Source organism: Mustela nigripes, chromosome 3 (assembly GCF_022355385.1).
Source record: "Mustela nigripes isolate SB6536 chromosome 3, MUSNIG.SB6536, whole genome shotgun sequence".
NCBI classification, from domain to species: Eukaryota; Metazoa; Chordata; class Mammalia; order Carnivora; family Mustelidae; genus Mustela; species Mustela nigripes.
In genome coordinates this window covers 190,193,731-190,220,677 of record NC_081559.1, presented here as the reverse complement: position 1 = coordinate 190,220,677, position 26,947 = coordinate 190,193,731, and the positions used below count along the sequence as shown (strand labels likewise).

General features: G+C 53.8%; 1 protein-coding gene across 1 annotated transcript in view; it reads left to right on the top strand.

The window, feature by feature from the left end:
- The window catches only part of ZFAT (zinc finger and AT-hook domain containing), a 188,897-nt gene that overhangs the window by 53,276 nt on the left and 108,674 nt on the right, over window positions 1-26,947 (top strand). Inside the window, exons 4-7 of the mRNA XM_059395207.1 lie at window positions 14,647-14,835; window positions 16,614-16,764; window positions 22,604-24,051; window positions 24,854-25,086. Of these exons, the coding sequence (XP_059251190.1) occupies window positions 14,647-14,835; window positions 16,614-16,764; window positions 22,604-24,051; window positions 24,854-25,086 (2,021 nt within the window). The remainder of the gene's footprint in view (window positions 1-14,646; window positions 14,836-16,613; window positions 16,765-22,603; window positions 24,052-24,853; window positions 25,087-26,947) is intronic.

Below are 26,947 nucleotides of genomic sequence, written 5' to 3'. Positions count from 1 at the left end.
CCCTCTCTGGCCGCCCTCCCTGCCTCAGGTCTAGCTTTCCAGGCACTTCCAGCCACAGCCCTTGGTTGGTCGCTCCACGTCTCAACTAGGCCCGAGGCCGCCCCTTCACAGAGAGGTGTCGAATGCAAAGGTGACCTGTCACTTTCCTCCTGCGCATCCCCCCATGGCCTGCCTGTCCTTCCCCCAGACTGGACTGTTCCTCTGGGTCGCTGCTCTGCCTGCTTGTGCCCACTTGTCTCCTGGCTCCTTTGGGGCAGGCAGCTGTTTCTTCTTAGCCCCCTGTGCCTGCTGAGCCCGCCTGCCAGCTCTCTCTTCAGGGCTGCCCCTCACCATGGAGGCAGCTGGTGAATGTCTGCGTGGTGAAAATACCTGCGCAGGACCTTCGTTACTCTGGTAGCTTCTGATACTTGAAGCGAGGTTCTGATGGATGAGAACAGGATGTGTGCTCGGAGAGAAGAAGGTGTGGGACCTATGGCCTGGAACCTACGGGGAGCTCTAGGGGCCCCAGAGGTGGGTGTGCATCAGGCTGCTAACTTTTATAGATGCGTGTTTATGTGTTTGGAGAGTTTCTAGAGGCAAGCCAGTCCAGCACTTCCCTGCGTCTGCAGAATCCTAGACTCGGGTCAGCGGGACCGTGATGCTCACTGGCCCTGGCTGGGCTCCACAGCGATGCCGATGCGCCCTCTTCGTGGGGGCCCAGCTGTGCCCAGCTGCCAGGGCGCCGAGGGTCTCCTCTGGTCCTCCCGCCAGATGCCAGGGTGGGGCCGCCATCTCACTGCAGAAGAGGAGAAAGAGGCTCTGGCATGTGAGGGAAGTTGTCCAAGGCCAGCTGGCCGTTACCTGAATCCCTTAGACCTCTGAGCTCCAGCCCTGGTCATATGGCTCGGGCTGTCTTCTTGGCTGCTGGTCCTCCACCTTGCTCCCTGCCCTGGTCCAGAGTCTTCTGAGCTAAAGCCTCCGGTCCTGTTGGGGATGATGTGTCCCAGTGTGAGACGCAGAAGCGGGGGGTAGATCTGACCCTGTGCACCCCGATCTCTCTGTTCCCGCCTTGCTGTGTCCCTTGGGTACCGGGGCACTCAGACCCTTCTGCTGCAGCGACTGGGGGAGGGGGCGGAATGGATAAGATCCCACCTAAGCAGGACTGTATGGCTGGACTTCTGAGTGAGGGCTTCCTTGTTCAGCACCTTGGAGGCCAGTGGGGGCCGTGCTGGCTGTTCGTGACGGTGTGGGGGAGTCTCTCCTTCCGTGTCAGGAGGCGGAGGGGGCAGCCCAGTGCTTGCGTCTGCAGTTCGGTGGGCTGCCTGCTGTGTCCTGGTGCGGAGGGCCCGAGAGGGTGTGATGGAGGCCACGGCACAGTGGGCTTTCACTCTAATGGATGCTTTTTCCCAGGACGGGGCTGCCTTGCCTGTGACCCCATTTGACAAGGAGTGCGCGCTGTCTAGTGCAAACCTGGGCCGGCGAGGAAGTTGGGATGAGATGAGTGGTCCACGGCCCACGGCCCGAAGCTTTTACAGCCACCTTACTGCTGTGCCTGGTGCTTCCAGGCTGCCAAGGGGGCTGCTTAAAGCTGAGGGCTGAGAGCCCCACAGCAGGCAGATTCTCGTCTCTTTTTCTCTCCTGATTCCTGGGCTTGTGCTGTGGTGGGGTGCCCAGCCAGAGTTGGGGGATCAGAGTTGAGTAAGGTGAGTCTCTTCCCTTGAGCAGCTGAGTGTCTGAAAGGGGAACGGCGAGGTGAATAGATAACAGAAGTTGGGGAGGACCACGTGTCTGTGGAGTACATGCCGGTGGGCTTCCTGAGGAGGGGGCCCGAGTGTCACGTCTAAGGGTGACTTGGCATTTGTGTGTGTGGAGAGAAGGGGAGATAGGCATTTCCTTCATGACAGTTGGGGCACAAGCCTGCAGGTGCGGTCAGGACACGAGAACACGGGTCGCATGGAAGACAAAGGCCTCGTGTCCCTCAGATGCTTCTTTTCATGGCTGTCACTCCCTGGGGTCACTGCTGGAAGCGGGTGCTTGCCTGGCTTTCCTTCGGAGCAGGACAGCCGGAATGATGGGAGAAGGCCTGAGGGGACAAGCAAAAGCAAAAGTGATGCGAATTCAGCAGGTCCGATGGAAGGAGCGTGGGCTAATAAGTTCCAGAAACTGCTGTCTTAGCAGTGTGGAGTGAATTGGTGCCAGAGTCCCAGAATATAATCCCTTATCCGTCTGCTGTTCTGACAACTGTTCTGAGCTTTTTATTAATGTGGCTGATAACACTTTACTCTCTGGGGTGTTCTGAGATTTAATTAGTTCTTGGGCAATTTAGAATAGGTACTTGAGAATATTAGCGCAGCGTTAATTATAAATGAGTGCATATGAGTTAATTTCTTCAAACGTCTGATTGCCTGTACGCTTAACTCTTCACCTGCCCTTGGCCGAGTCTGCCTGCCCGGCTCGAGTGTTAGTACCTGTAGGGGCTCTTGGAAGGCCCGTGGGGAACTCAGCGATACAAACGCAAACACGGATCCCACTGCTGAGTGTGGGGTCGGAAAACGGAACAGCATCCCTCCCAGAGGATCCCCTCTGAGACAGGAGGGGATGGGGAGCAAGGAACAAGGAGCTCTTTCCTCAGAGGGGCTTAGTTTTTCTTTGTAAGGTCAGAGGAGCTCCTCAGAGGTAAGGGTGTGTGTGTGTGTGTGTGTGTGTGTGTGTGTGTGTGTGTGTGTAGTTAGGGGTTGAGGAAAATAGGAATATTTTTGAGCTTCTGCCGTGGGTCATTCATGATTCGTGAGAAGTGCTGAGTGTGTCGACGCTGTCCGGCTGCCGGGCACATGGATGTTGCTGGCGATGTGACAGCAGGGAAGACAGTTCGTGCAGCAAAGTTGTTCAGAGCTTCGGGGTCTGGGCGGAATAATCTTAGCACTTCGAGGTAAGTGTGAGGAGCACCCGTAGTCGTCACAATGAAGTCTGAAGGGCTCGCGGAGAAGCTGCAGGCGAGGCAGCCTGGGAGGGCAGGGTGGTCTGGATGAGGGCCCACGTATCTGAATTCAGCAGTGGCCTTGGAAGTGGAGGGAAGCGGCCATATTCGAGAGCTCTGGTTGCCAGGGCCTGGGCAGAGGTTGGAGTGGGTGGGAAGCAAGAGGGAGGGAGTGGGAGCAGGTGTTGGTGTCGGCTGGGGTGCCGGCGTGGAGGGTGGGCCCTGCCAGTCTTGGGAACCCAAGGAAGAAGCAGCTTTGGGGAAGAGAGGACAAGTTACTTCTGGTCGTGTGTGGACTTTGGGGGACTGTGGGTGTCCAAAGGGATGTTATCTGCATGGACGGGAGCCCTAGGCTTGGGGCCACCCTTTGTTGAGGGCCCAAGTGGGTGGGGCATCCACTGGGCAGAGGCCCCTGCCGCTGAGCGTGCGGAGGGACAGGGAGAGCAGGAGGCTGCCTGTAAGGGGGAGCAGGACAGGCAGGCCTGGAGGTGAAGGGAATGGAAGCTGGGGTAGGGGCCGTTGGTCTTGGGAACGCGTGATGAGATGGGGGGTGGGAAGTGGCGTCATCTGGGGGTGACTGGAGGGGACTGGATGTGGGCAGGGAGCACATGGCATGCTTGAGTTGGCAGCTTGAGGGTTGAGTAAGGGGATCCTGTATTAAAGGTTTAGGTCCTCTGGGAAACTAGACAGCGGGGTCACGAGGATGTTGCTAGCACCCTGCGTATAGACGCAGTGGGGGGGGGCGGTCCCCAGAGCTCCAAGGGCCAGTGCGGGTTAGAGCCTGAAGCAAGCTCAGATGAGTCAGCAGGTGGGGAGCCGGGGCGGACTGCCCCTGCCCCGTCTCCTGCTGCTGCCGCCAGTGGCCAGACCTCAGGGAGGCGCGAGGGCAGGGGAGGTCCCATGGGAGTAGCACAGCTGGGTGGAGGTGGGGAGGCTCGAGGGGACTTCCTAGAACACTGCGGGGCTCTGGGCTTTTGCTCATTGCCCTGAGAATGGAACAGGTGTTTGGTCTCCATCCCTGGAGCGACTCTGCCCCTGGTTTTGTAGACCGAGCACCTTCCTGCCTATGCAGGCCCCAAGGCCCAGTCGTAGACGGGGTCAGAGCGGGGGAGGGGTCCTCAGCCCTGCGGCCCTGCACACCCGTCTGTGAACATGTGCTTCTGCAGCAGGCTCCGCATTCCGCTTTGTGCCGTGCCATTGCTCTTAAACTCCGTCTTCTAAAGGAGATGAAGTGTAAGGCGCTCCGATCGTGTGTTGGGCTTGAAGAGCAATAACGCACGGATGTCAAGAAATTAAAAGTCCTAATTCCCAGAATGTCAGTGACTCGGTGGAATGTACGGGCCGGGGCCTGTGGGAGGCTGGCGCTCGGGCAGCTCTCTTGTCCGGGCTCGCAGCGGTCCGAGACTCGAGGCACGGGAAGCCCAGCCCCAGGCCCGAGGTGGGCGTCCCGAGGGACGACTGTGCGTGCTTCATCGAGCCGCCTTCCAGTGCTCAAGCTCGCAGCATCTCGCTCTGCACGTGCGGATCGCACGCTCGGAGAGCTCTGGACTGACGCTGCTCACGCCGCCTGCTTCTGCCGTGGCTGCTCAGTGCGACCGTCTGGTTGGAGTGTAGTTGACTCGGCCTTGCCTTGGGCACCCTCAGCCGCCAGTGTTCGAGCTGTTTTCGGGGCCCTTCAGAGGTGCCTGCGGCTCAGAATGGATGGGTTGGGGGCGGGGCAGCGTGGGGAGGGGGACCCCAGCCACTTTAACCAGAGAAGTCATGCCCTTGTCACGATTGTTTATGCTGAAACTGCTTAAATGATTCAGTTGAAAAGTGTTCTGGGGCTAAAAGCATCGCAGAAGCGCCCTCCTCATGCACTGAGGGTCACACTGGGATTCCATGATGCGACATGGTGTGAAGTGGGTGACCTCGGGCCCCTCCCTCAGTCAGGTTTCCGCTGTCCATCTCACCGAAATCACATCCTGTTTTCTGCTGGATCAGGGCCTTTTCTAGAGCTCAGTGGAGTTATTTTAGGCTTCTATTACAATTTGAAGACAAAATACTTCCTTAAAATTAATTGTGTAATTATCACTCGTACACAAAACAAGATATTTGGACGATGGTTTCCCTTAGGAAGAGGGTGTAGAAGCCTGGAGGGGTGACCTGGGCGCTCCCTTCCCCCAGCTGCCGCCAGCAGCTTTGTTTTCCACACTGGCTGATGTTCATTCAAAGACACCAGCTGGGGCGCCTGGGTGGCTCAGTGGGTTAAGCCGCTGCCTTCGGCTCAGGTCATGATCTCAGGGTCCTGGGATCGAGTCCCGCATCGGGCTCTCTGCTCAGCAGGGAGCCTGCTTCCCTCTCTCTCTCTCACTCTCTCTGCCTGCCTCTCCATCTACTTGTGATCTCTCTCCGTCAAATAAAGAAATAAAATCTTTAAAACAAAAACAAAAAAATAAGTAAATAAAAAAACCCAAAGACACCGGCTGGCCAGCGCTTCTCATCAGGCTTGCTGTGTAGGCCCAGGGGGTCAGCTGGGCGGTCTCCGAAGCAAGGCTGAGCGGGTTATCCCAGCCTAGTCGGTGTCAGCCTGCTGTCAGCATCTGCCGTCACCGAAGGGCCACCTGTAGTTCGCCTTGTGCGTTGCCCGAGACCTTCGTCTGTCTCAGTGCAGGGAACATGTCAGCCTCTCCCTGTGTGACCGAAACCCAGACTCTGGTTTTCTTCACTGCCCAAGAATTGCCTCTCCCTGGCAGGGAGCATGGCTGCAAAGCAGGAGCCTGGGCATGTCACTGACCAGCCGTGGGGATTGTGAGCGCTCGGCCCCGGGGGCAGGGGGCTTGTGTGGCGATCAGGGTGGCCAGCTGTGTGGTCGATAGTGCAGTGGGTCTTAGTGTGGCAGGCAGGTGGGGGGCATGGGTGGCTGTTGGGAGCGGATGGCCTCTTGGCTGCCTGTAGGGTAGAGGGCAGTGGGCTAGAGGAAAGAAGTTGTTCAGGGCCAGTGTTTGCCCTGGGTAACCTGTCACCCAGCTGCTTTACCCAGGGACAGAGCAGAGGGGTGGCCACGCAGATCACTTCTGGGCCGTCTCTCCTTTCAGCCGTGGAGCCTGGGGGTTCAGGTGGGTCCTGTACGTGAACTCGGTGTAAACTTCTCTCCTGCGCCCAGCAGACGCAGGTGAGGGCAGTGGGAAGCCCTCGCTCTAACACAGACGGATGTCGGTGTGATGTTGGGTCTGCCGCCTACCGGGGGAGGGTCTCTCTGTCCTGTCGCTTCTCCGCCTCACTGAGCCTGATCTTTAGGACGGGCTGAGGGACAGAGCAACTTCATAAGTGCCCGGGGACCAAAGGAGGGGGTGACATGTGTAGCATGCTAAGGGTTGGGGCCGTGGTCTGTGGGTGAGCTTCAGAGCTCTCTGGGGGTAAGAGTGGGCCTGCTTCTTCCCTGGGTCCCAACAGCCAGACACCCAAGGGGCCTCCATTCATTCTCTGTTTAATGAAAGGCTGACTTTCCCGCCTGCTGAAGTGTGAGGTCCTGGCGGCTCACCACTTGATCGAGTCCCTAGGTTTCCTGCAAAGTGGACTAAATCCTGCGGTGCTTCACAGCACTCACTGCAGGGAACAGACGCGACCGAGCCATCAAATAAGTAAATAAGCCGCGTCACAGTGACTGTCCTCATCAGTAGGAAATGATTGTGTGAGTTGTGTTTGTTAGATCAGAACTAGAGCGCTCGAGTCCACACTGAACATTTAGACCTGCCCAGCTTCCAAGAGCCTGATTACCTTCAAAGGTACTATGTAATTTATCTGTTTATCATGTTTTAAAGATACTGAATGTCCCTACTAGCAGTACATTCCAGGAAGCATGGGTCTTTCTCTGGTATGCACAGTGTCCCCAAAGCCTAGGACAGTGCTTGGCTCTCCGTAAGGGTCTGTGGAACGAATTGTGACTACTAGAGAACCAGTACATCCTTAGTCCTTTGATAACACGAAGGAAATATTTATTTCTTTTGTGCAAAATGATGTTTGATTTAAGAAGGACGGACCCTGAAAAGATCTGGAAATAGGAGGAGAGTGAGACGTCAGTTTACAAAGAGAATATGTTTTATTAAGTGGTAGAAAATTACTGTTGAACTTGCTATTATAGAGAAATTCTGTTTTCAGAAGAGCAGTGCTTGACATGAATACTTAACCAGAGCGAGGAGGGTAACCAGCAAGCAGGCTGGCAAACTGGAGAGACAGGCTTTGAAGTCAGACCCACAGTTGCCTTGGCCCTCCCGAGTCACGGCCAAGTAGAGTCCTGGAAATAAAAGTGAATGTGGCCGCAGAGCCTGGCGGTTTAATTGGCCTCGGGTTCCAATAGTGTTGTGTCTGGAGTGAGCGTGGCCAAAGGACGGACAGTCGTGGGAGAGTTTAGGTGGCAGATGTGGACAGAGGGCTGGGACTTCGCAGGGGAGGGTCCTTAGGAGGTCAGTGCCGATTATTACTTTCACGGACTGGACACCAGACAAACCACCCCCTGCCTTGCTGCAGAATTGCCATGCACGTCCCATCCAGAAGCTCGGGGGAGGAGACTGGAGTGGAGGGGGACGGGAGACTTGAGCAGCAGCAGCCTGGGGGGGAGGCAGCGAGACACTCAGGTGTGCGTCATGCCGGGCTCCTCTTCTGTTGTCCCCTTTGCCCGAGGTGAAGAGGGGCCAGTCTGGTCACCCTGGAGTGTGGCTGTCTGCACAACACACTTCAGCTTGCGTTTCCTGGAAGACTCGTGGCAGTGGGTTTGTGCGTGGTGGTCATGGTCGAGATAGTCGAGACTGCCTGCGGTTTATTCTTTAAAGCCAACTTAGTAAGTCAGAGCTCAGGGGGCTCTCACGCATGTCCAGGCCAGACAGTTCCCCAGCAGGTCACCTCAAGCCATGTGTGGGGAGCAGGGAGAGGTCTGTGTTCCCAGACTAATTGCCCGCATAGACCGCTTGCCCTTGAGTTGGTAACGGCCTGAGGACAGGCAGCTGTGCAGTGACTCCCTACCACCATCTGCCCCTCCATCTTTAGGATCACCGACTGCGGTGGTCCCTGGACTTTCTTTGCTGTTGCTTTCTTGGCCTCCTGCTGTGTCATTGCCCAAGATGTTTTAAATTGTAATTGTTGCTAATGCTGGCGGAGCAAGTTGTGTTAGGTATTTGCTCACTTGGCATGGCAGGGCTGTTAAACGTCTTAAAAGCAAAGCCAAATCCAAAGCAGGATATCTTGGGAAGGATTCAGGTCCTCTCAGCAGAGGAAGGGGGCTGTGTTCCTTGCAGGAGCGTGTGGGTGAGGGTCTTCCTCCCATTGCTCTCCACAGAGGGCTGAGCTCTAGTTCCAGAAGGAGCCTGTGCTGAGAGGGACATCAGAAGGACAGACCAACAGATGCCCCGAGGGGACAGGGTTGGGGAAGTTTGTGCCTCAAGATTGCCTCTGGCTACCGACTCTGTTTCTTCTACAGGAACCTGCTGTGGTCTGAGTGTTTGTGTCCCCAGGCCCCTTCCTTCCCTGGCACAGATTCCTGTGCTGAAATCCTGATCCCCAAGATGATGGTATCCAAGGGAGGACTGTTTGGGAGATGATTGGGTCTGAGGGCAGAGCCCTCGTGAACGAGGCCCCAGGTACCCCCTCACCCCCTCCTCCACGTGAGGACATACAAGAAGGTGCCAAGAACCAGGAACCTGACTCTCACCTGGCCCCAGGTCTGCCTTGATCCCGGAATTCCAGCCTCCGGGCCGTGGGGAACAGACTCTGCCGTTTGCAGGCCCCCGGTCTGTGGCGATCTGTGGCAGCTGCCTGAGCTGACTCAGACCGAGTCGTCAGAGCGGACTGTGAAGGCAGGTGGATGAGAGGAGTCTTGAGGGCATGCGGCCGTGTCCCAGGCGTTCCCAGGACAGGGTGGAGGCGATGGGTGTTTAATGTGTGTGGGGACTTGCAAGTGAACTGTGTCATTTCATCTTCAAAGTTGTCTTTGTGGCCCGTGCCATTATTTTATTTTTTCTGAGGGATTTTATGGAGGTGAAGTAGTTTCCCAAAGTCCCACTGGAAGTGGTCGAGTGGAGTCTGGCCCCAGGCCCCCCGACACTGGGGTGCGGGATGTCCCCACTGCCTCTGTCCTGTGTCCTCCAGCGGGCCCGTGTGACTCGCCACAGCCTTGTGCAGGACACACACAGGCACCTGCCGCGGAGCTGTTCAATTTCGGATGGAAAAAGCAACCAGGAGGAATGCAGGTGTTCGCTGGGATGAGGGGGAAAGTTGAACAAGTCAGTAACTCAGCAGAAGCAGGCGAGTATCTGCAGTGTGTCCGGGCAGGTGCGATCAGCAAGCCTCGGGAAAGCGCGCACCGGCGGGACCTCGGGGCTGAGCCCACGAGACCTTCAGTAGAGAAGAGACGTCTTCGAAGAGTACAGGGAGGGGGCCGGTGAGGCTGCGGGGAAATTCAGGCGCAGGCAGAGCTGCTCAGGTGTCCACGTGGGAATGGGCACGAAATCACCAGCAAGGCTTTTCTTCAGCTCTTCTCCGTTTCCCTCCATTCTCCCTCCTTTCCAAGGACGGATGTTGAACACCTGCTGTGTGCTCCTGCCATGGCGGGGCACGAAGACTCGGTAGTCGGAAGTCGCGCCGGCCGTGGGAGAGCTTTGGCGACTGTCAGGAGCTTGGCTCGCAGGAGCGCTGTAGACGGCCCCTCATTTCTCCGCGTCGACGCCTGTGTTTGTAGCCCAGAGTCTCTGGGTGGCGTCGAGGGTCACTGTGGGCTGTGTCTGCCTGTCTGTCTTCACCTTCTTGGCTCTCGGCTCTCACGCTTCGTGTTCTGCCTGGAATGATTTGCCGCTCCCTGAACGCACATGCTGCTTTTCCCACGGGAGCTTTGTTCTGTCCGTGCTGCTCCCTTGCTGAAGAGACCACGTCACACCATCTCCAAGAATCATTTCCAAGGCTGCTGAGGACAGTGCTTGCCATGTGGTGCCTGAGTCGGTGGGAAAACTTTGCACGGAGACTGCAGAAGCTCTGGAGAAGGGAGTGCAGCTGAATGGGCTGCGGTTCCACGTTGCATGAGGCCGCGGAGAATCAAGGCAGATTGTGTATTTGAGGCAGACTTTAATGGAAAGCATCTTAGCATCTGTCCCCCTGGGTGTGGCCGTGGCTGTGGACAGTTTCTGGGTGATCCGAGGAGGCAGGAGTGAAGGAGTGACAGGGAGGTGAGACAGGCCGGCAGGAGAGCCGAGGCTTCGGTATTGGCTCACGGCTGCCGTCAGCAGAGGTTCGACTCTTCTAGGATCCTGAAGGATCCTGAAGCTTCAGAATGACTTCCAGAAGTGTCCCCCAAGTCAGGAGCCCAGGGCGGTTACATGCTGGCTCCTGTCCCTCATTAATGGAGGCTCGGCCCCCATCATATTGAGTCGTCTTCACTTCTGGGCTCAGCGGGGACCCCGAAGGGCGCCATGTGCAGCAGAGGTGGGATGCTGGAGGGCATGGTCAGTGTGAGCTGTCCCCTGGAGCTGCTGCCGGAGGAGGGCAGGGGCTGAGGGGACACAGCCAGAGCCGCACTGGCATTTCTGTGGGGGGGGTGGTCAGGACTGCACAAAGCACGAACTGGACTCTCTGGCCGGCAGGGAAGGAGGGAGGTGCAGAGTGGTCTGTCGCCCAGTGTCTTGCCCAGAGTTTCCCTTTACTGTCCCCTGTTGCTCATTTTCCTGGCCTCTCTTGCCCCTGCCCCCTGCTCTCCACGCCTGTTCCTCCAGCGAAGCGCCATCTCCCTGTGAGTCAGCCGAGAGTTCAGAGATACAGAGGCTGCCCAGTCTGACTCGCAGGTGGTGCCGTCTTCCCCACAGCGTCACAGATGGGATCCGAAGCTTCCTTAAAAACTGTCCTTGGAGATGCATCACTAAAGACTGCTCATCCCTCCTTGGACAGCTCTCACTGCTGGAAATTTCTTTCTCTGGCTGAAACCTGTCATGACTTGTGCCCACTGGTTGCAGCTGGGTTTCTCGGAGCACAGCACAGCAGGGCTTGTCACCTCGGACGGGCCCTTTCTCTGCTCCAGGCTTGTGCTAGGTGTGCAAATAACACGAAGACGTGGGCCCACCTTCCAGGAGATCACGGCACGGTGAGGCGTCTGAATAGAAAATTGCAAAGCAATGTGAGAAGCCCACCCATTGATACGGTGATCCGTTGGCCCATGCGTGTGCGTGCATAAATCGTGTATGTGTGTTTGTCTTTTGGAAAGGCAGGGTACGTGGGGTGAGGGTGTTGTGTGCAAGGTGAACGTCCTGGTGTTGGGTCAGCTCGTCATCCAGGGCCGTTCTAGCCCCAGGGAGTGAGCAGATGAGTAGTGGTGGGCGCGTGTGTGGGAGGCTTTCCCTTGACAAGTCAGGGGTCCTGGGAGAGAGGATTTATGGCGGATCCCCAGAGGGCTTTTTCTAGTCCTTTCTCCTTATGGAGATGAGAGGGAAGCCATGGAAGGGCTTTAAAGGGGGCCGGGACAGGGGCATGTTTCAATTTTGAACAGACTCACCCTTGGCTCAGGCCCGAGAGAGTGTGGAGAGTGTGATAATCAGGACAACATAGCAGAGACACCAGCTGCACGTGTGTTTGAGCACGAGGATGGCTGTTCCTTTGGGTAACGGGGTCTCAGGACCGGCGGTTCCCGGGTGGGCTCAGCGGTGTAGCTGCCTTCAGGATCCCGGGGTCCACCTTTCCCTTTGAGACCCTCAAGGCATTGACTCGCCTTTCACTTTGATCTCTTGAAGTTTCTGGGTGTTTATCTCAGTTCCAAGCAGCGGACATGGTAAAGTCCTGTTGAAGAAGAGGGGGTTTCTTTTTTCTTAGGGAGAAAAACTGCTCCCAGAAGACCCCTGGCCGCTTTCAGCTTGACCCGCTTCACTGCACTGAGGGTCTGTAGCCCCAGCTGCCAGGTGGGGGTGTGGGGGGTGTGGGACTGGGCAGTGTTCTCTGTCCCTGTAGCTGGACAGCACCACCCTTGAGGAGGCACGGGCACCAGCAGTGGGTTCGGTGGCCAAAGTGTGAGCCCTGTGGGCAGAGAGGTGGCATTCTCGCCCCATCTCCTCTTCTCCACCCGGGACAGCTCAGACGCTTCCAGACCTTTCTTGCTACCGTCCACCACTCTCACGCAGCCTGCTCTTCAGCGCCGTCCTAACTGACATACGATGCCTACAGCAAGGTCAAGGTCCCGTTTGTCCAGGGCCTGGCTGTGAGATCCCTGCTGCTGCCGTGTGGATGCAGAGTTAAAGCCGCCGCCGTGTGGATGCGGTTAAAGCCGCCGCCGTGTGGATGCAGAGTTAAAGCCGTCTGGCTTTAACCGGGGTTCAGCTCTCGGCAAGCTCAAATTCTCAGGGCCCTTGTTTTTTTCTTTCCTTTTCTTTTTCTATTTTAATGTGAATGTATCTATTCCTGCTGTGTCGCCCACATACTGAATTGTATACCTGGGCGAGTTCTTTTTTAAAGTGGAACATCATTTTAAACAAAAGCAAAAAAAAATCCCTTGACATGTTGTTTCTACCTCTTCAGAGCGTCCGGTATATTCTACTGCGAGTGCTTATACGCGTACCACCCACTGTCTAGGCCCCATAAAGAATTCTGTGACTCAGGCAACGTGTAGATTTCTTGAGATGTTTTAATATAGTCACCACAACATGATATAAAAAAATTCCCCCATTAGGCATAGGGCAGACCCAGCCTCACAGAACGTGAGCCCCAGCGGCGACTTTGCAGGTCACTTGTTTTGCCCTGTTCTTTAGCTCTGCAGGACTTGTCATGTTCCTCAAAGGATGGACCTGTGTGGTGGTCCTTGACTTTCCCCTTTGGCCTTGGAGAGTAGTAATATACAGTCCATCTGATTCATGCTCTTATCTGCTAATTTTTCTATTTAGTTCAATGTTAACATGTTTCATGCTCACACTGATCGCCTGAGGACCCTTTCCAGCAATTAAATTCTCTAAGACTGTTTCCACCGGGTCTGCATATGTTGCAGGCACCCCCTGATTGCGGAGACAAGCAGCAGAAGACGTCATTGGTAGAACACAGAACGTTAGTGTATGTTTTGAGCAATCCTCCCCGTTAGCCACTTGTTTTCCTAGCCTCATCTTGAGAGAGCCTTCCTCCCACCGGGAGGCCTCCCAGAGAATTTGTGCTTCTTCATTTTATATTGTCCGCCCCCCCCCCCCACCCAGTTGGTCCATTATTGTGCAGGTCTGGCCATAGGCAGACCTGAATCTTGGCGAGCACAGACTTCCCGAGTTGCCCCAGGCACTCTCCCTTTGGTTTCTCCAGTCTTCTCTAGCTTCTGCCTTATTGCTGCGCGGTTCCAACTTCACCTGTGTGATGCACCCCCTTCCCCGCCAGTGCTCTCTGAACCCCACTGTCCGTCCGCCCGGCTGCGTGTCCCCCACTGCACTGTGATGAATGGTTCCTTCTGCTTGTCTGACATTCCAAAGAGGTGACTCTTGGGCAGTTTCTTTCAGGTTTGTGGTTGTGATTCTAAGACGGAAAATGCTTTTCCCCCTTCTCCCCTGTATTTCCTTCAGAATCTGGAGCAGCTGGCATTCAAAGGATCTCTTGCACTGTATTCTTCCCTTTCTGTCTTGGAGTGTTCCTTAGCCCTCAGGCCACTGCCTCGTCTAGCCGTGTGAAGTTAGCATTGTTCCTTCTGTGGCTGACACATCCATTCTTTTGTGTGTTGATGTCTTTTGAACGCACTCAGTTCATCCTCCCCAGTGGTGGCACGGGTTCGAAGCACGGATGTAGGGTCGCCCCTCTCCCACATAACATGTTCCAGGGGCTCACCCCGGCCTCCCACAGCAGCCGGGGAGGGCTGTGGGTCAGGGCAGCCTCACACATGTTGTGCTTGGTTCTCCCATTGTTTTAAGATTTTTTTTAGATGAGTGTCAACCTTGAAAAATCAGAAGGTTTCATTTAAAAAAAAACTCTGGATTTTCTGTCCTCTTTGAACAATCAAGAGATCTGGTGACTTTGTCCTCAGTCTTGACAGGGCGTCCTGGACTGGCACCGGGGCCTGTGCTCTCCCTGGAGCCCCACCCAGTGGCTTTGCCCACCCACGTTACTAGTCTGGTGTCCGTGAGCTCTGCACTCAGGGATGGAGGGTGCGGGCACCCTCAGGCCCTCTAAGAGCGGGCTGTTACTCCCTGCCCCAGTTTTATGTTTACCTCCCTGTGTCTCTGTGAAGCTGTTGCTATGCAGCAGGCAGAACCGTTGGTTTTCTATCTTCCATCGCTCCCACCAGACTGCAGGGCTTTTAAGGATGGGGTCTGGTCTGTGTCTGCACCTTATCAGGCTTTATAGCCACCGTGGAAGGTAGCTAGTGGTTGTGGCTTGAATGGTTCTTCCTGGGCTGTAAATCTCGGAGACCATATCTTCCATGGTGGCTCTGCGGTCTGGCAGGCTTTGAGAGACCCAGGTACAGAGTTATGCCTGCTGTGGCAATGCCCCGATGGTGGCCTGTGGCGGCGGTATGGGAACTACGTACTGAATCAGACGAGATCCCAAAGAACCAAAGACAATGGCAGAAGTGAGAGGCCCTCACAGCAGTGAGGACCGCTGTGTATGTATTCCATGTAGGTATGTCTTCTACTGTCCCATGAAAGGGTCATGTGCAATCTCTAGTTCCGTCACTGATCTAAAAGGACACTTTATGCATCTAGGTACTGTTTGCTCTTTAGGTGATGAATCTGATCTCGAACTGGAAAGGAAGTATAAGGAAGATGATCGAGAAAAGACCCCCAGGAGGCCGCGGACACAGAGGACAGAGAAAGTCCAGAAGATCCCCTCAGGAAAGGAGGCCGGGCAGGTTTCTGGAGTGAAGAAACCCATCATAAGTGTGGTTTTAACGGCCCACGAAGCCATTCCAGGTGACCATAGCAAGCAGGAACGGGCAAAAGAGGCATCTTTTACTGAGTCTGTACTAGGCAGCCCGACAGTTTGGATCCTGTGGTCCGGGCAGCTGGCTTACCGATGGGGACCCGCACTGGCTACCCATTTGTGTGACACCATAGCGGGCCCGTTCCTGCAGGCCGGTTGTGGACAGCGTCTGAGGTGGGGGGAGGGGCGGGGTTCTGCTGCTGCCATAGGCCCCATAGGCACGTTTCTTTCCTCTGCTCCCCTGGCCCAGCCCGTGTCCCCGGGGTGCCCTCCCCTTACTGCCCTTGGCGGTGGGGTTCCTGTGGGAGACAGACCCGCTCTGACCAGACGGATGCCCCTGGTCCCCAGAGCCTGCACTCTCATGGTCCCTCTGCCCATCTTTCGTAGGCTCATCACATATTGTATAATATTGGAGACTTCAGTCTCCCTTTCCTCTCACATAAAATAGAGTGGAGATATTATACTACCTTTTTAAAAAAAGGTCTTTCAGGAAGGGATACTTTGGACAAAAAGCAGATTATGATAGCGGGTTACAAAGTAATATGATGGTTTTTTCCCTATCCACTTGGTGTGATAGTTGTCAAATAATATTTAAAATCAGGTGCAGGATTTTAAGATTTTAAGAGCAGCTACAGCCTTTGAAGCACCTCTTTTTGATGGTAATAGTAGTCACTCCTTATTCAAAGTGGAAATGCCGGTGGGTGCCTCTTTATACCTCAGTGCAGAGTAGGATGATCAGTAGGAAATAAGGCATGGAAAAACACGTGTCTAGAACTTTCTGGAAAGTTGCTGTGTCTGCCCCAGCCTACCTCAGGGTGGTGTCGGCCCGGGAAGCAAAACCTTGGAGAGGGAGGGGCTGTCTGTTCTTTGCCATCTCTAGAGGTTAGCAGTAACGTCTTTAAAATTGATGGCAGTCCTTTGAGCTTTCTGTAAGTGGAGGCAAATGTGCAATTGATTCCTCTGCTATTCTAGAAATGGGGTAGATTGGAGCCTTTGCTTTGATGCACGTGTGTGTGCTTGTGTCCACTGCTATACAAGGTCTTCAATCATTTGCATCCTAGAAGCGCACAAGCAGCAGGACCTTTGAGTTTTTGCACTCCACACCCTTCATCTGCTAGGGCGGAAACAGCCCCCCCCACGCCATGGTAAGGTCATATCGTATGTGGGACTGGACCCCTGGCAGCTGGGATTCCTGTTCACAGCTGAAGCCACTGCTTCGTAATCTCCTGATGCAGTTTTCCATTTGTTCAAAGTGGGACACAGGTGATCCTGTGGAAAACCCGCGAGTAAACAGGTGTATATATGTCCCCGTCTTGTTTTTTTTTTTTTTCTTACTAGATCAAGTGAAAATTACCCCAGAGGATTTTTGTTTGTTTTTTTAAAGATTTATTTATTTACTTTAGAGAGAGAGGGCAGGAGGGTCGAATCTCAAGCAGACTCCATGCTGAGTGCAGAGCCCGATGCGGGGCTCTGCCTCACCGTGCTGAGATCGTGACCTGAGCCGAAACCGAGAGTCTGACACTCAACCAGCTGCGCCATTCAGGGGGCCCAGAAGGATGTTCTGCTAGATTCCCTTCCCCTCTGCTCCACAAACACACACAGACGCAGACATAGAAGTTAAATGTGTGAACTGCAGGAAAACCCATGCCTTGCCAGGGCGGCACATTGTGAAGACACACACTTCTGGGACTCTGCTCCTGTGTATGGGGGGGGTCAGAGCCCCCTGTGGCGCCTCTTTAATGCAGGGTGCCTTGTACCTTCATCTCAGGTGCTACCAAGATTGTTCCAGTGGAGGCCGGGCCCCCGGAGACAGGTGCTGCCAACCCTGAGGCCACCACGGCTGACCTGGTGCCTCGGAGAGGGTACCAGGAGTATGCCATTCAGCAGACACCGTACGAACAGCCCATGAAGTCCAGCAGGTAAGATGTCTGTCTGTGTGCCTCCAGCCGGAGCTGGACTCCAGTGACGGCCGTAGTGGGCCAGAGGACCAGCATGTTAGTTTGTTGGGACTCTGTTTGCAAAGTGAGTTGTGGGGGACATTGGTTTCTTGATTTTCTAGGAGTCAGACCCTCTGTTATGGCTCTTCTGTGTTGACTGAGACTGTATCGCATGTGAAATGCGTGGCAGGTCCACACACTTTTGGAACTGAGAACCAGTTGGCTTCATGGAGGCGGAGCGTTTTATTTAGGTGAATGTGTGTTCAACCTCGATAAAAGAGGCATAAACAAAGGCGTTAGTAAATGCGTTGATTTTTAAAGCCACACATACATGGTGAGAAGAAAAATCCCCTGCCCTCCATACTTTTAAAAGTAACACCAACATCTTATAGAAAGTTCCAGCACTCCAGATGATGTAGGGCTAAAGTCATCCACAGTTCTTCTAGAGGTCACTACTATTGATAGTTTGGTCATAGGCCACCATAAGTTTTTCATGATACACTAAAATATAGCCTTTTAATTTTGTTATTGTTTTCTAATACAAAATAGCAAATGCACTGTTAGCAATTTTTTTTTTTTTAAGATTTTTATTTATTTATTTATTTGACAGACAGAGATCACAAGTAGGCAGAGAGGCAGGCAGAGAGAGAGGGGGAAGCAGGCCCTTTGCGGAGCAGACAGCCCGATGTGGGGCTCGATCCCAGGATACCGGGATCATGACCTGAGCTGAAGGCAGAGGCTTTAACCCACTGAGCCACCCAAGCGCCCCAGCAATTTTTTTTTTTTTAAATCTTTTCCAGTACTTATTTTCTTAAAAAATATTTTATTTATTTATTTGACAGAGAGAGATCACAAGTAGGCAGAGAAGCAGGCAGAGAGAGAGGGAGGAAGCAGACTCCCTGCTGAGCAGAGAGCCCGATGCAGGACTCGATCCCAGGGCCCTGAGATCATGACCTGAGCTGAAGGCAGAGGCTTAACCCACTGAGCCACCCAGGCGCCCCCAGTACCTATGTTTTAATAAGCGTTTGCTATGGGATGGCTGCACTATAGTTTCTGTAGCCATTTTTTTCTTATGGACGGTGCCGCTCTCAAGGTTCTGCCACCTTCGTCTTTCTGTACCTCTTCACGACTTCCTGTGGCAGAAATTGCTGGAGTTGAGATTGCTGTCTCAAAGGGCATGAGAACTTAAAACTAATCAACACTGCAAACTGCCCTCCAAACACATTGGGTCAGTCAACACCCCATAGTGAATGAGTAGTTAATTTTCCACACCCTCCCCAGGGTCTCCGTCTCAGCTGTGATCAGTGCTGCCCAGGTGGCTTAGCAAACTGATCATCTGAGCTCTGCAAACATTTTCCCAGCTGAGAGGAAAGACAATGAAAATGCCAGTCGCTGGTGGGGTTCACCTGTTTCTCAAAGAGGGGAAATGAGCTGTTCTTGAAGAGAGCATAGCTTTTGGTGCCAAACAGACCTGGCTTGGCTCTAGACTCTTCTACTAGGGCTCAGCTCGACAGATTAAATGCCTGTTACGTGCCAGACACTGGGGAGGAGAGCGAACAGGACAGACGCGGGTGTCGTCTGGATGAAGTTTTACTCTATTGTGTTTGACACAAGTGAGTTTGCCTCTGAGCTTCTGTTATATCAGGTGTAAGATTGTCTCTCATACACTCTGACTTCTTTTAGTGGTGAGAATAAATGATAAAATCTATGTCATGGGGATGCTTCGCTAATTTGTAGCCTCAACCCTGTATGCTTGCAGCTATAAGCAACGGAATTTATTGATGAAGTTGTAAAAATCCTCGTTCCTTTGGCAAAACTGTCATGGAATTAAATTTGAAGATATTTTGGTCTCCAGTTGATTTGTAGACCTTAGGTAACTGTCTGTGCACTCTTCCAGGGTCTGCTGGGGGCGGATTCAGCTAACTGGTCATCTAGGAAACAGGCAAATAGACACAGTATCCTAACAGCTGATTTAGGCTGTATTCCAGTTGTCATGTGTTCTGACAGTATTTTATAGTACCATTTACCAAATAGGAAAGAGACTTGATTGTACATGTTGATTTTGCTTTGTAAAATGCAGATACAAATTTCTAGGTTACAGCAACATACAAGGTAGGCTCTCACACAGGTAGGACATGAGCTGATTTTATGGAAAATTTGGAAGTCCAGGAAATTATAAGAATAAGGATCATTTGTAATCTCATGACTGTATTAGAGTCACTGTTAACATATATATATATTTTAAAAGATTTTATTTATTTATTTGACAGAGATTACAAGTAGGCAGAGAGGCAGGCAGAGAGAGAGGAGGAAGCAGGCTTCCTGCTGAGCAGAGAGCCCGATGCTGGGCTAGATCCCAGGGCCCTGGGATCATGACCTGAGCTGAAGGCAGAGGCTTAACCCACTGAGCCACCCAGGCGCCCACACTGTTAATATTTTTAATGTGTCTCCTTCTAGCCCTTTTTGAGCCCGTTTATTTTATGGAATCGAGTTTGTATTTTATAATGCAGTTTTGTGCCTTGCTCTTACTGCACAGTCACTTTGCACATGCGTTCCTGCGTTACTCGGATCATTCATGGTCCTTCTGTAGTGACCTGTTACGTTGTGATGAGGATGCTCACACCGTAGCCGGTGAGATCTAGTACAACGCCTGTCTGGTTGTGCCCTTCAAGGCCTCAACCAGAGGTGTTAGGAGAACTTGGCCTGCGGAACCTCCTGGGGCCGCCACTTCTCCAGCTTTGCCTGCTCATCGGCTGCCTGTGGTCTCTGGGCTCCAGCAGGTACCCTCACCTTCTGGGCCCCTTGTATTTCTCTGCTGTCTCTTTGCAGGTGCCTCTTCCTCCTTCCCCTGCTTCCCCTGTCCCTGGCTTGCTTAACTCCTAATCGTCCTTAGCTGTCTGCTCAAATGTTCAGTGCTCAGGACAGCCCGCCCTACCCCGAGACTGATCAGTCTGCCCAGGTCTGGGGTCAGAAAGCATCATCCTGTCTTTTCCCATCCCCACAGGGAGGTTGTGGTCCCTACCTGCCCATTTCTGTGGTGGTTATCTGGCCCGTCCCGTCCTCCGGAAGGTGGGCTCCAAGAGAGCACGAGTTGTGTTTGTTTTTGTCTCTATTGTGTCCCCAGCGCCTGGAGTCCTTTCTTAAATGAGTGACAAAAATAAAGTAAGTAGAAAAATAATAAATAAAATAAGTAGAATAACAAACAAACAATCAAATAAATAAATAAATAAGTAGAAAAAATAAACGTGCAAGCAAACTAGTTCCTTATGTTGGGACCTATAGGCAGCTTTCCACTCTTTTTTTTTTTTTTTTTTTTAAAGATTTTATTTATTTATTTGACAGAGAGAGATCACAAGTAGTCAGAGAGATAGGCAGAGAGAGAGGAAGGGAAGCAGGCCCCCCGCCGAGCAGGGAGCCCGATGCGGGACTCGATCCCAGGACCCTGAGATCATGACCTGAGCTGAAGGCAGCGGCTTAACCCACTGAGCCACCCAGGCGCCTGGCAGCTTTCCACTCTTAATAAGGCTGTGAGAAGTTGTGCTCTGAGCACTTTTGTTCCAATTTTGTATGCTGATCTTCCAGTAGATTCCCAGATGTCGGATAACCACGTCATGGGTCTGACCTTTAAGAGCTCTGCCTGATCACTTTCTAAAATGCAGGGGCAAGAGTGGCTCTCTCCCTGCAGGGGAGCTCCCGGAGTGACACGACACAGCAGTCCTGTGGACGCTGCGCTCAGTTCACAGTCATCGCGAGCCGGGCTGGCACCTGACGGCCCGGCGCAGGCTGCTCAGCGTCTTCCTCACATTTGTTATCCTTGGCGAGAAACAGGGTACCGTGGGCTATATCAGGTATTTGCATAATGATACAAAAAAAAATACATGAGAGCAAAAGATTCTCCTAAGACCATTTAGATCTTGCATTAGAGGAGAAAATACCGTGATTTGTTTATTTAATTAACATTCTGAATCCAGAGTTTCTTTCTCCACTCTTCTTTATACCAGTGAAATCTATCACCTTCTGGGTTTCTTTGTCATTTGAGAAAGATCCAAATTAGTTTCCTGAAATTAGCCTTGGGTTTAGCATGCAGGCATAGTACTGACTTTCAGATTTGAATATTTTAATTACATTATGTGAACGGTACCCTCTGGTGTTTATGAACTACAATCGATTTAAGTATTTTTAATTTAAAGACAAAGTAACCCGTGTTGATCAAATACAGTTGTATGGATAGTTCCGTAAATATAGACTTTGCAGTTATGGAGGATACAGCTTAATGGTGTCTGATTAACCGTGCTAAGTGATGATCAGTGTTTCCAGGACCTTCGTGGACAACCTGGACATACGTCCAGAGGGAGCAGTTACAGAGGAGCGAAGCCTCACTGGCCTATCTGCTGATTCCTGTCCCTGCTGCCTGCTGCAGTACTTTGGGGACGGTCATTCTCTGATTCCAGAAACAAGGCAGGGCTGTACTGGGGCACTGGAAGCCCTGTACAGGGGGCCTTCTCCCTGCGTGCGGTCACACCAGGGAGGGCAGTGGCGGGCGTGATGTTTACAGGCCTTAGAGAGGATGAGGAGCTATGTGCAGGCTCTAGAGGCTCAGTCCACTTGGGGTCCAGTCCTGGCTTCACTGCTTACCCATTGTACAACCTCGGACAGAGACTTTGTTTTGTCATTCTTACAGTGGGTGTAACAATAGGGCTGGGAATAAATACGTAGCATAGGCTTGGTGTACCACCTGCTCAGTAATTGTGAGCTGTTCCGAGCATCTCGTACACGTTGCCATATTGAAAGGGAAAGGATCCACAAGGCAGACCATGCTTTTATTCTCCATCATGGACACAAAGTCTGACACAGTGCCTGAAACACATCAGCAGGTACTCACAAAGGACAGTCATTGATAAGTGACTTACGAGGTTAACACACGACAGTTGAACAGTGGCCCTCTTTGCCCTGTGTGAGTGCTGAACTAGCGGTGGGGAAGGGGGAAGACAATGGAGACTGGGGCATCAGCTCGGTTACTGATGACGTTGTGGGGGACGTGGCGGGGTGCACATCAACACATGCCCCACCCGCCCCAAAGTCCTTGACTGCTGCTGGCCAGACCCACGCATGTCTGCCTAGCTGAGCACGTGCCCCCACCTCTGCTCACTGCTTGCCAGAAGGGCAGACACGGAGCTCAGCACACCATGGCCGGGTCCCCAGTCAGACAGGCCAGTTCACTTGCCCTGGGAGGACATGGGGATGCGGGTCTTTCACTGATGAGTGGCAGCAAAGGGCGGCGGGATCCCCCCGACAGCTCGTTGAAGGAGCAGGCACGTGTGGATCGTTGCAGCAGTGGAACAGACCCGAGCAGATCGCATCTGGTCTGACGGAGCCATCGGAGTCATTCGGTGACATCTGGTCATATAGCCGGACTACGTCCGGGTCAGCTTTGGGGCACAGCGGGTTGTTGTGCACATTGTGAATGACGCCTCCCTCCTCCCTCTCTCTCTCCTCTTGCCTCCCTCTTCTTTTCCTGCAAGCCTTGACTCAGCTCCTTCAGCATTGCCCACCTGCCCAGTACAGGTTGAATGTCTCTTTCTCTTTGTCCCCCACGCGTGTTCCTGGCCACACTGGCCACGCGGGCATGCAGCCACGTGCTCACCTGTCTTCTCTCCCCCAGCCGGGCAGACCCTGAGAGCAGGGACCCACACTCGGCCCTGCAGTCCTGCTCAGGGCCATTTAGTTGACCGTGAGCCTTTGGTGTTTGGTCCCTAAGAAGGAACCCGAGGTCCTTAGGGAGGTGCGGCATCCCAGTGGTAACGGTGTCGTCTGTTTCTAGGCTCGGGCCCACGCAGCTCAAGATCTTCACGTGTGAGTACTGCAACAAGGTCTTCAAGTTCAAGCACTCTCTGCAGGCCCACCTGAGGATCCACACCAACGAGAAGCCCTACAAGTGCCCGCAGTGCAGCTACGCCAGCGCCATCAAGGCCAACCTCAACGTGCACCTGCGCAAGCACACCGGCGAGAAGTTCGCCTGCGACTACTGCTCCTTCACCTGCCTGAGCAAGGGGCACCTCAAGGTGCACATCGAGCGCGTGCACAAGAAGATCAAGCAGCACTGCCGCTTCTGCAAGAAGAAGTACTCGGACGTCAAGAACCTCATCAAGCACATCCGAGACGCGCACGACCCGCAGGACAAGAAGGTCAAGGAGGCCCTGGACGAGCTCTGCCTCATGACCAGGGAGGGCAAGCGGCAGCTGCTTTATGACTGCCACATCTGCGAGCGCAAGTTCAAGAACGAGCTGGACCGTGACCGCCACATGCTGGTGCACGGGGACAAGTGGCCCTTTGCCTGCGAGCTCTGTGGCCACGGGGCCACCAAGTACCAGGCGCTGGAGCTGCACGTCAGGAAGCACCCCTTCGTGTACGTCTGTGCCATATGCCTCAAGAAGTTCGTCAGCTCCATCCGGCTGCGCGCCCACATCCGCGAGGCGCATGGGGCCGTGCAGGAGACCGGGGTCTTCACCAGCTCCATCAACCAGAGCTTCTGCCTCCTGGAGCCTGGCGGGGACATCCAGCCCGAAGCCCTGGGGGGCCAGCCACTGGCGGAGGAGGAGTTGGTGTTCCAGGGGGTGACTGAGCCCAAGGGGGCGGCTGGCCCGGGAGACACACAGCCTGGGGAGGTACGGAAGGAGCCGGAAGCCCCTGTGGAGGAACCTGTCCCATCAGTGCCTTTAGCCGCCCGCCAGGCCGAGAGTGCTGTCCTGCCATCCTGCGAGCTGGAAGCCGCTGTGGACGCTGCAGACCTTCATTCCCACTCGGTGGTTTCCGATGGGTTTTTGCTGAAGAATGATCCCTCCTCTGCCGAGGCTTGTGCTGCTCCGGAGGAGACCGTGGGTACCCCGTGCGGAGCCTCGTCCCAGACTCGGGGCCCAGAAGTCCCACTGCTGCTGTCGGAGGCCAGAAGTGCAGAAACAAACCAGGACACGCAGGGTGCCGAGAGCCCCCCGAGGGTGGGGCAGGAAGCAGCTGCACCCGCCCCCGAGGGACCAGACCCTGATAGGTGCCTCAGGTCAAACCCAGATGAGGCCTCAGACCCTGCTCTGGGAGCAGGTGGAGGGGACCTGGCCCTGCCCCCGTCTGATTCTTGCACACCTGCCTCTGAGCACCGGGCTGGCATCAGCGCATTCATGAAGATCCTGGACGGTTTGCAGAAGAGACAGATGAACACCGGCTTGTGTGAGAGGATCCGGAAGGTGTACGGGGACCTAGAGTGTGAATACTGTGGTAAGGAGAGGCAGAGCGGGGCATGTAGCCGCTTGAGCTCCAGCCCTGGCAGCCCTGGCCGCACCAGCCCTCCCTGGCTTGTTTTGGGTCCCCTCGTGATTGATTCGAGCTCGTGTCTCTTTGCAAAGCGCCGCTTCTAAATGAGCTACCCTTTGTCATCTGTAGATAGCAACAGGTGGCCTCCTGCGTTACCGGTTTCCCACGTGGAGCCTCTTGGGGGCAGCCAGGGGGACTGGACAGTCAGCCACGCTGTGTGGTCCCACACGTGCAGTGGTTTATTGCACGACCTCTGCTGGACGGGACCAAAGGAGAATTGTTCTCCTGGCTCACGACAGGTGTAAAGTGTAGCTTCAGCTGTGGCCATGCCGTCTGTATGGCTCTCTGTCGGGAACTCCAAATAGAGCCCTTCTGGCTCATGGTGCAGGCCTGGCCTCTGAGTCTCCCAGAGAGCCGGTGGCCCCAGACGTAGGAGGCCCCGCTCTGGCCCGGGTGTCCGTAGAGCATAGAGGCTCTGACTACACAGGCGCACAGCCATCCTGGGCACTCCTGTTGGTCCTCAGAAAACACTGGTTCCCCCTCTCCCAGCTCTGATGTCATGCAGACGTAGCAGCACCCTTTAGGTCTACAGCCTCCTGCCTTTGGAAGGTGACTTGCAGACAGATGTGAGGAAGGTGAGAAGGTGACCTGAACAGGCTGGAGAGGGAGCTTATAGAAGAGTAGAAAAAAAATCGTAACGGGAGAATTAAAATAAAATTCAATATAAAAGAGATTGCCTGGTTCTCATGTGACGATGTTTTTTTAGGCAAACTTTTTTGGTACCAGGTGCACTTTGACATGCACGTGCGCACCCACACGCGGGAACACCTGTACCATTGCTCCCAGTGCCATTATTCCTCCATCACCAAAAACTGCCTTAAGCGCCATGTCATTCAGAAACACAGTAACATCTTGCTGAAGTGTCCCACCGACGGCTGCGACTACAACACTCCCGACAAATACAAGCTGCAGGCCCACCTGAAGGTCCACACGGAGCTGGTGAGTAGCACGGCCACGCCGGAGCGCGGCGCTCTCTCCGCTTGGTGCCGGGGGCGCTGACCTGCTTCCTGCACCGGCGCGTGAGCAGGCGCTGCGCCTCCCAGAACGCTTCCCCTGGGATTCCCTACGCAGGCATGGTCTCAGAGGTCGCAGAATGGTTCGGGTGAACAAACTTCCTCCCTGTGCAGATTTCTCAGCATCAGAGAGAAACTACAGAAGCCTGCAGAGCAGAAATAAAGCAGGGATTTCTTTCTTTCTCTCTGTCTTTTTAAAAAATATTTTATTTATTGATTTGACAGAGATCACAAGTAGACCGAGAGGCAGGCAGAGAGAGAAGGGAAAGCAGGCTCCTCGCTGAGCAGAGAGCCCGATGCGGGGCTCGATCCCAGGACCCTGGGATCATGACCTGAGCCGAAGGCAGAGCTTTAACCCATTGAGCCACCCAGGTGCCTCTAAAGCGAGGATTTCTTAAACGATGTTGTAGAGTGTTATCAGTGACAGAGGTGCTAGGAGGAACACGCGCTGCCGCTGGCAGTGGAGAGGCTCCGTTGGGTGGGGCATGGGCAGCGGCAGGCGGTGTGGGGTTCGCCGGGAGAGCGCGGTAAACGGTGACGGCCGCTGTCATCCTCGGGGGGCGGTGGTTGTCGTCCGTCTGCGAGACATTGACTGCAAAGCATTTTTATTAAAAAAAAAATGATAATTTAATCCAAGAGGCTGTTAATATTCATACGGATAAAACTTGTTTAATTCTTTGGTGGAAGGTGATGTAACATAGTGAATGAATGTTTATTCTTACAAATTCTCACGTTACTCAAGGGGCCGACACCCGAGTGTGATTTGAGCCTTGTGCAGGTTCTGAAGGAGGCCTCCCTCCCACCCCGGCCCCAGGTGCCGTTCTGCCTTAATGGTGTTCCTTTTCATACCACAGCACAGAAGGAGGCTTTGGAAACTTGGCATACTTCAGCTGTGTTCTGGCACGGAAATCACTCACGTTGTGGCACTTTCTGTTGCTAATGGGTGGAGTTGGAGTGTTGGAGGTGCGGTGGGGAGGGTCAGGACCCGTGCTTCGGGGTTGGATGCCCCCCGATAGCGACTCTAGCACTTGCACGGGCTGTGGATATCGGGGCAAGTCACTTGCCCTTTCTGAGACTTGGCAGCCTTCTGTATGAAATACATATTTAAAACTATATGTTTGTCTACTACATAGACATGCCGTATATCTGCACATACATGCACAGACCCATGTACATGTGTGTGCACATGTTTGATACATGGTTGCAGACACAGTGTATGTTTATCTATGTGTATAGATCTCCTGTGGTCCTGGGAGGATAGAGTGGAATGTTCTGGCAAGAACCCGGCTCAGTGATTGTATTGTCGACCCTGTGCCCACTGCTGCCTGTCACACGTGTTTCTCTCTCTCTGAGTAGGCCACCAAGACTGGCTCTTCCCATTGCCTTACAGAATTGCTGGATTGGTAGTGCTTCCAGTATTGTCTCTGGCAGGGGAAACTGTGGCGGCAGAAATCATTACGATGACTTTGCTAGAAAAGTATATAAGGGCAAGAGGGAGGGAGACCAACATGGGGAGAGGATGCTGGGAGCAGACTTGGGGTGTGGCATTTAGGACCAGGAATCCCGCTGTGGGTTTTAGTTCTCGCTCTCCCATTTGCCATGCACCTGACTTCAGGACGCGTCATGTAACTGCCCCGTGCCTCAGTTTACCCCCCCTTGGGAGGGTGAGGGGAGAGAATATTCGTAGATGTCTCAGAGCGATGCCTGACATGGAGTAAGCATCGTGTGCCGCTGACTATTAGAATCACTCTCATTTATTCCACTTACCATCTGGGGGTGTGCCGCTC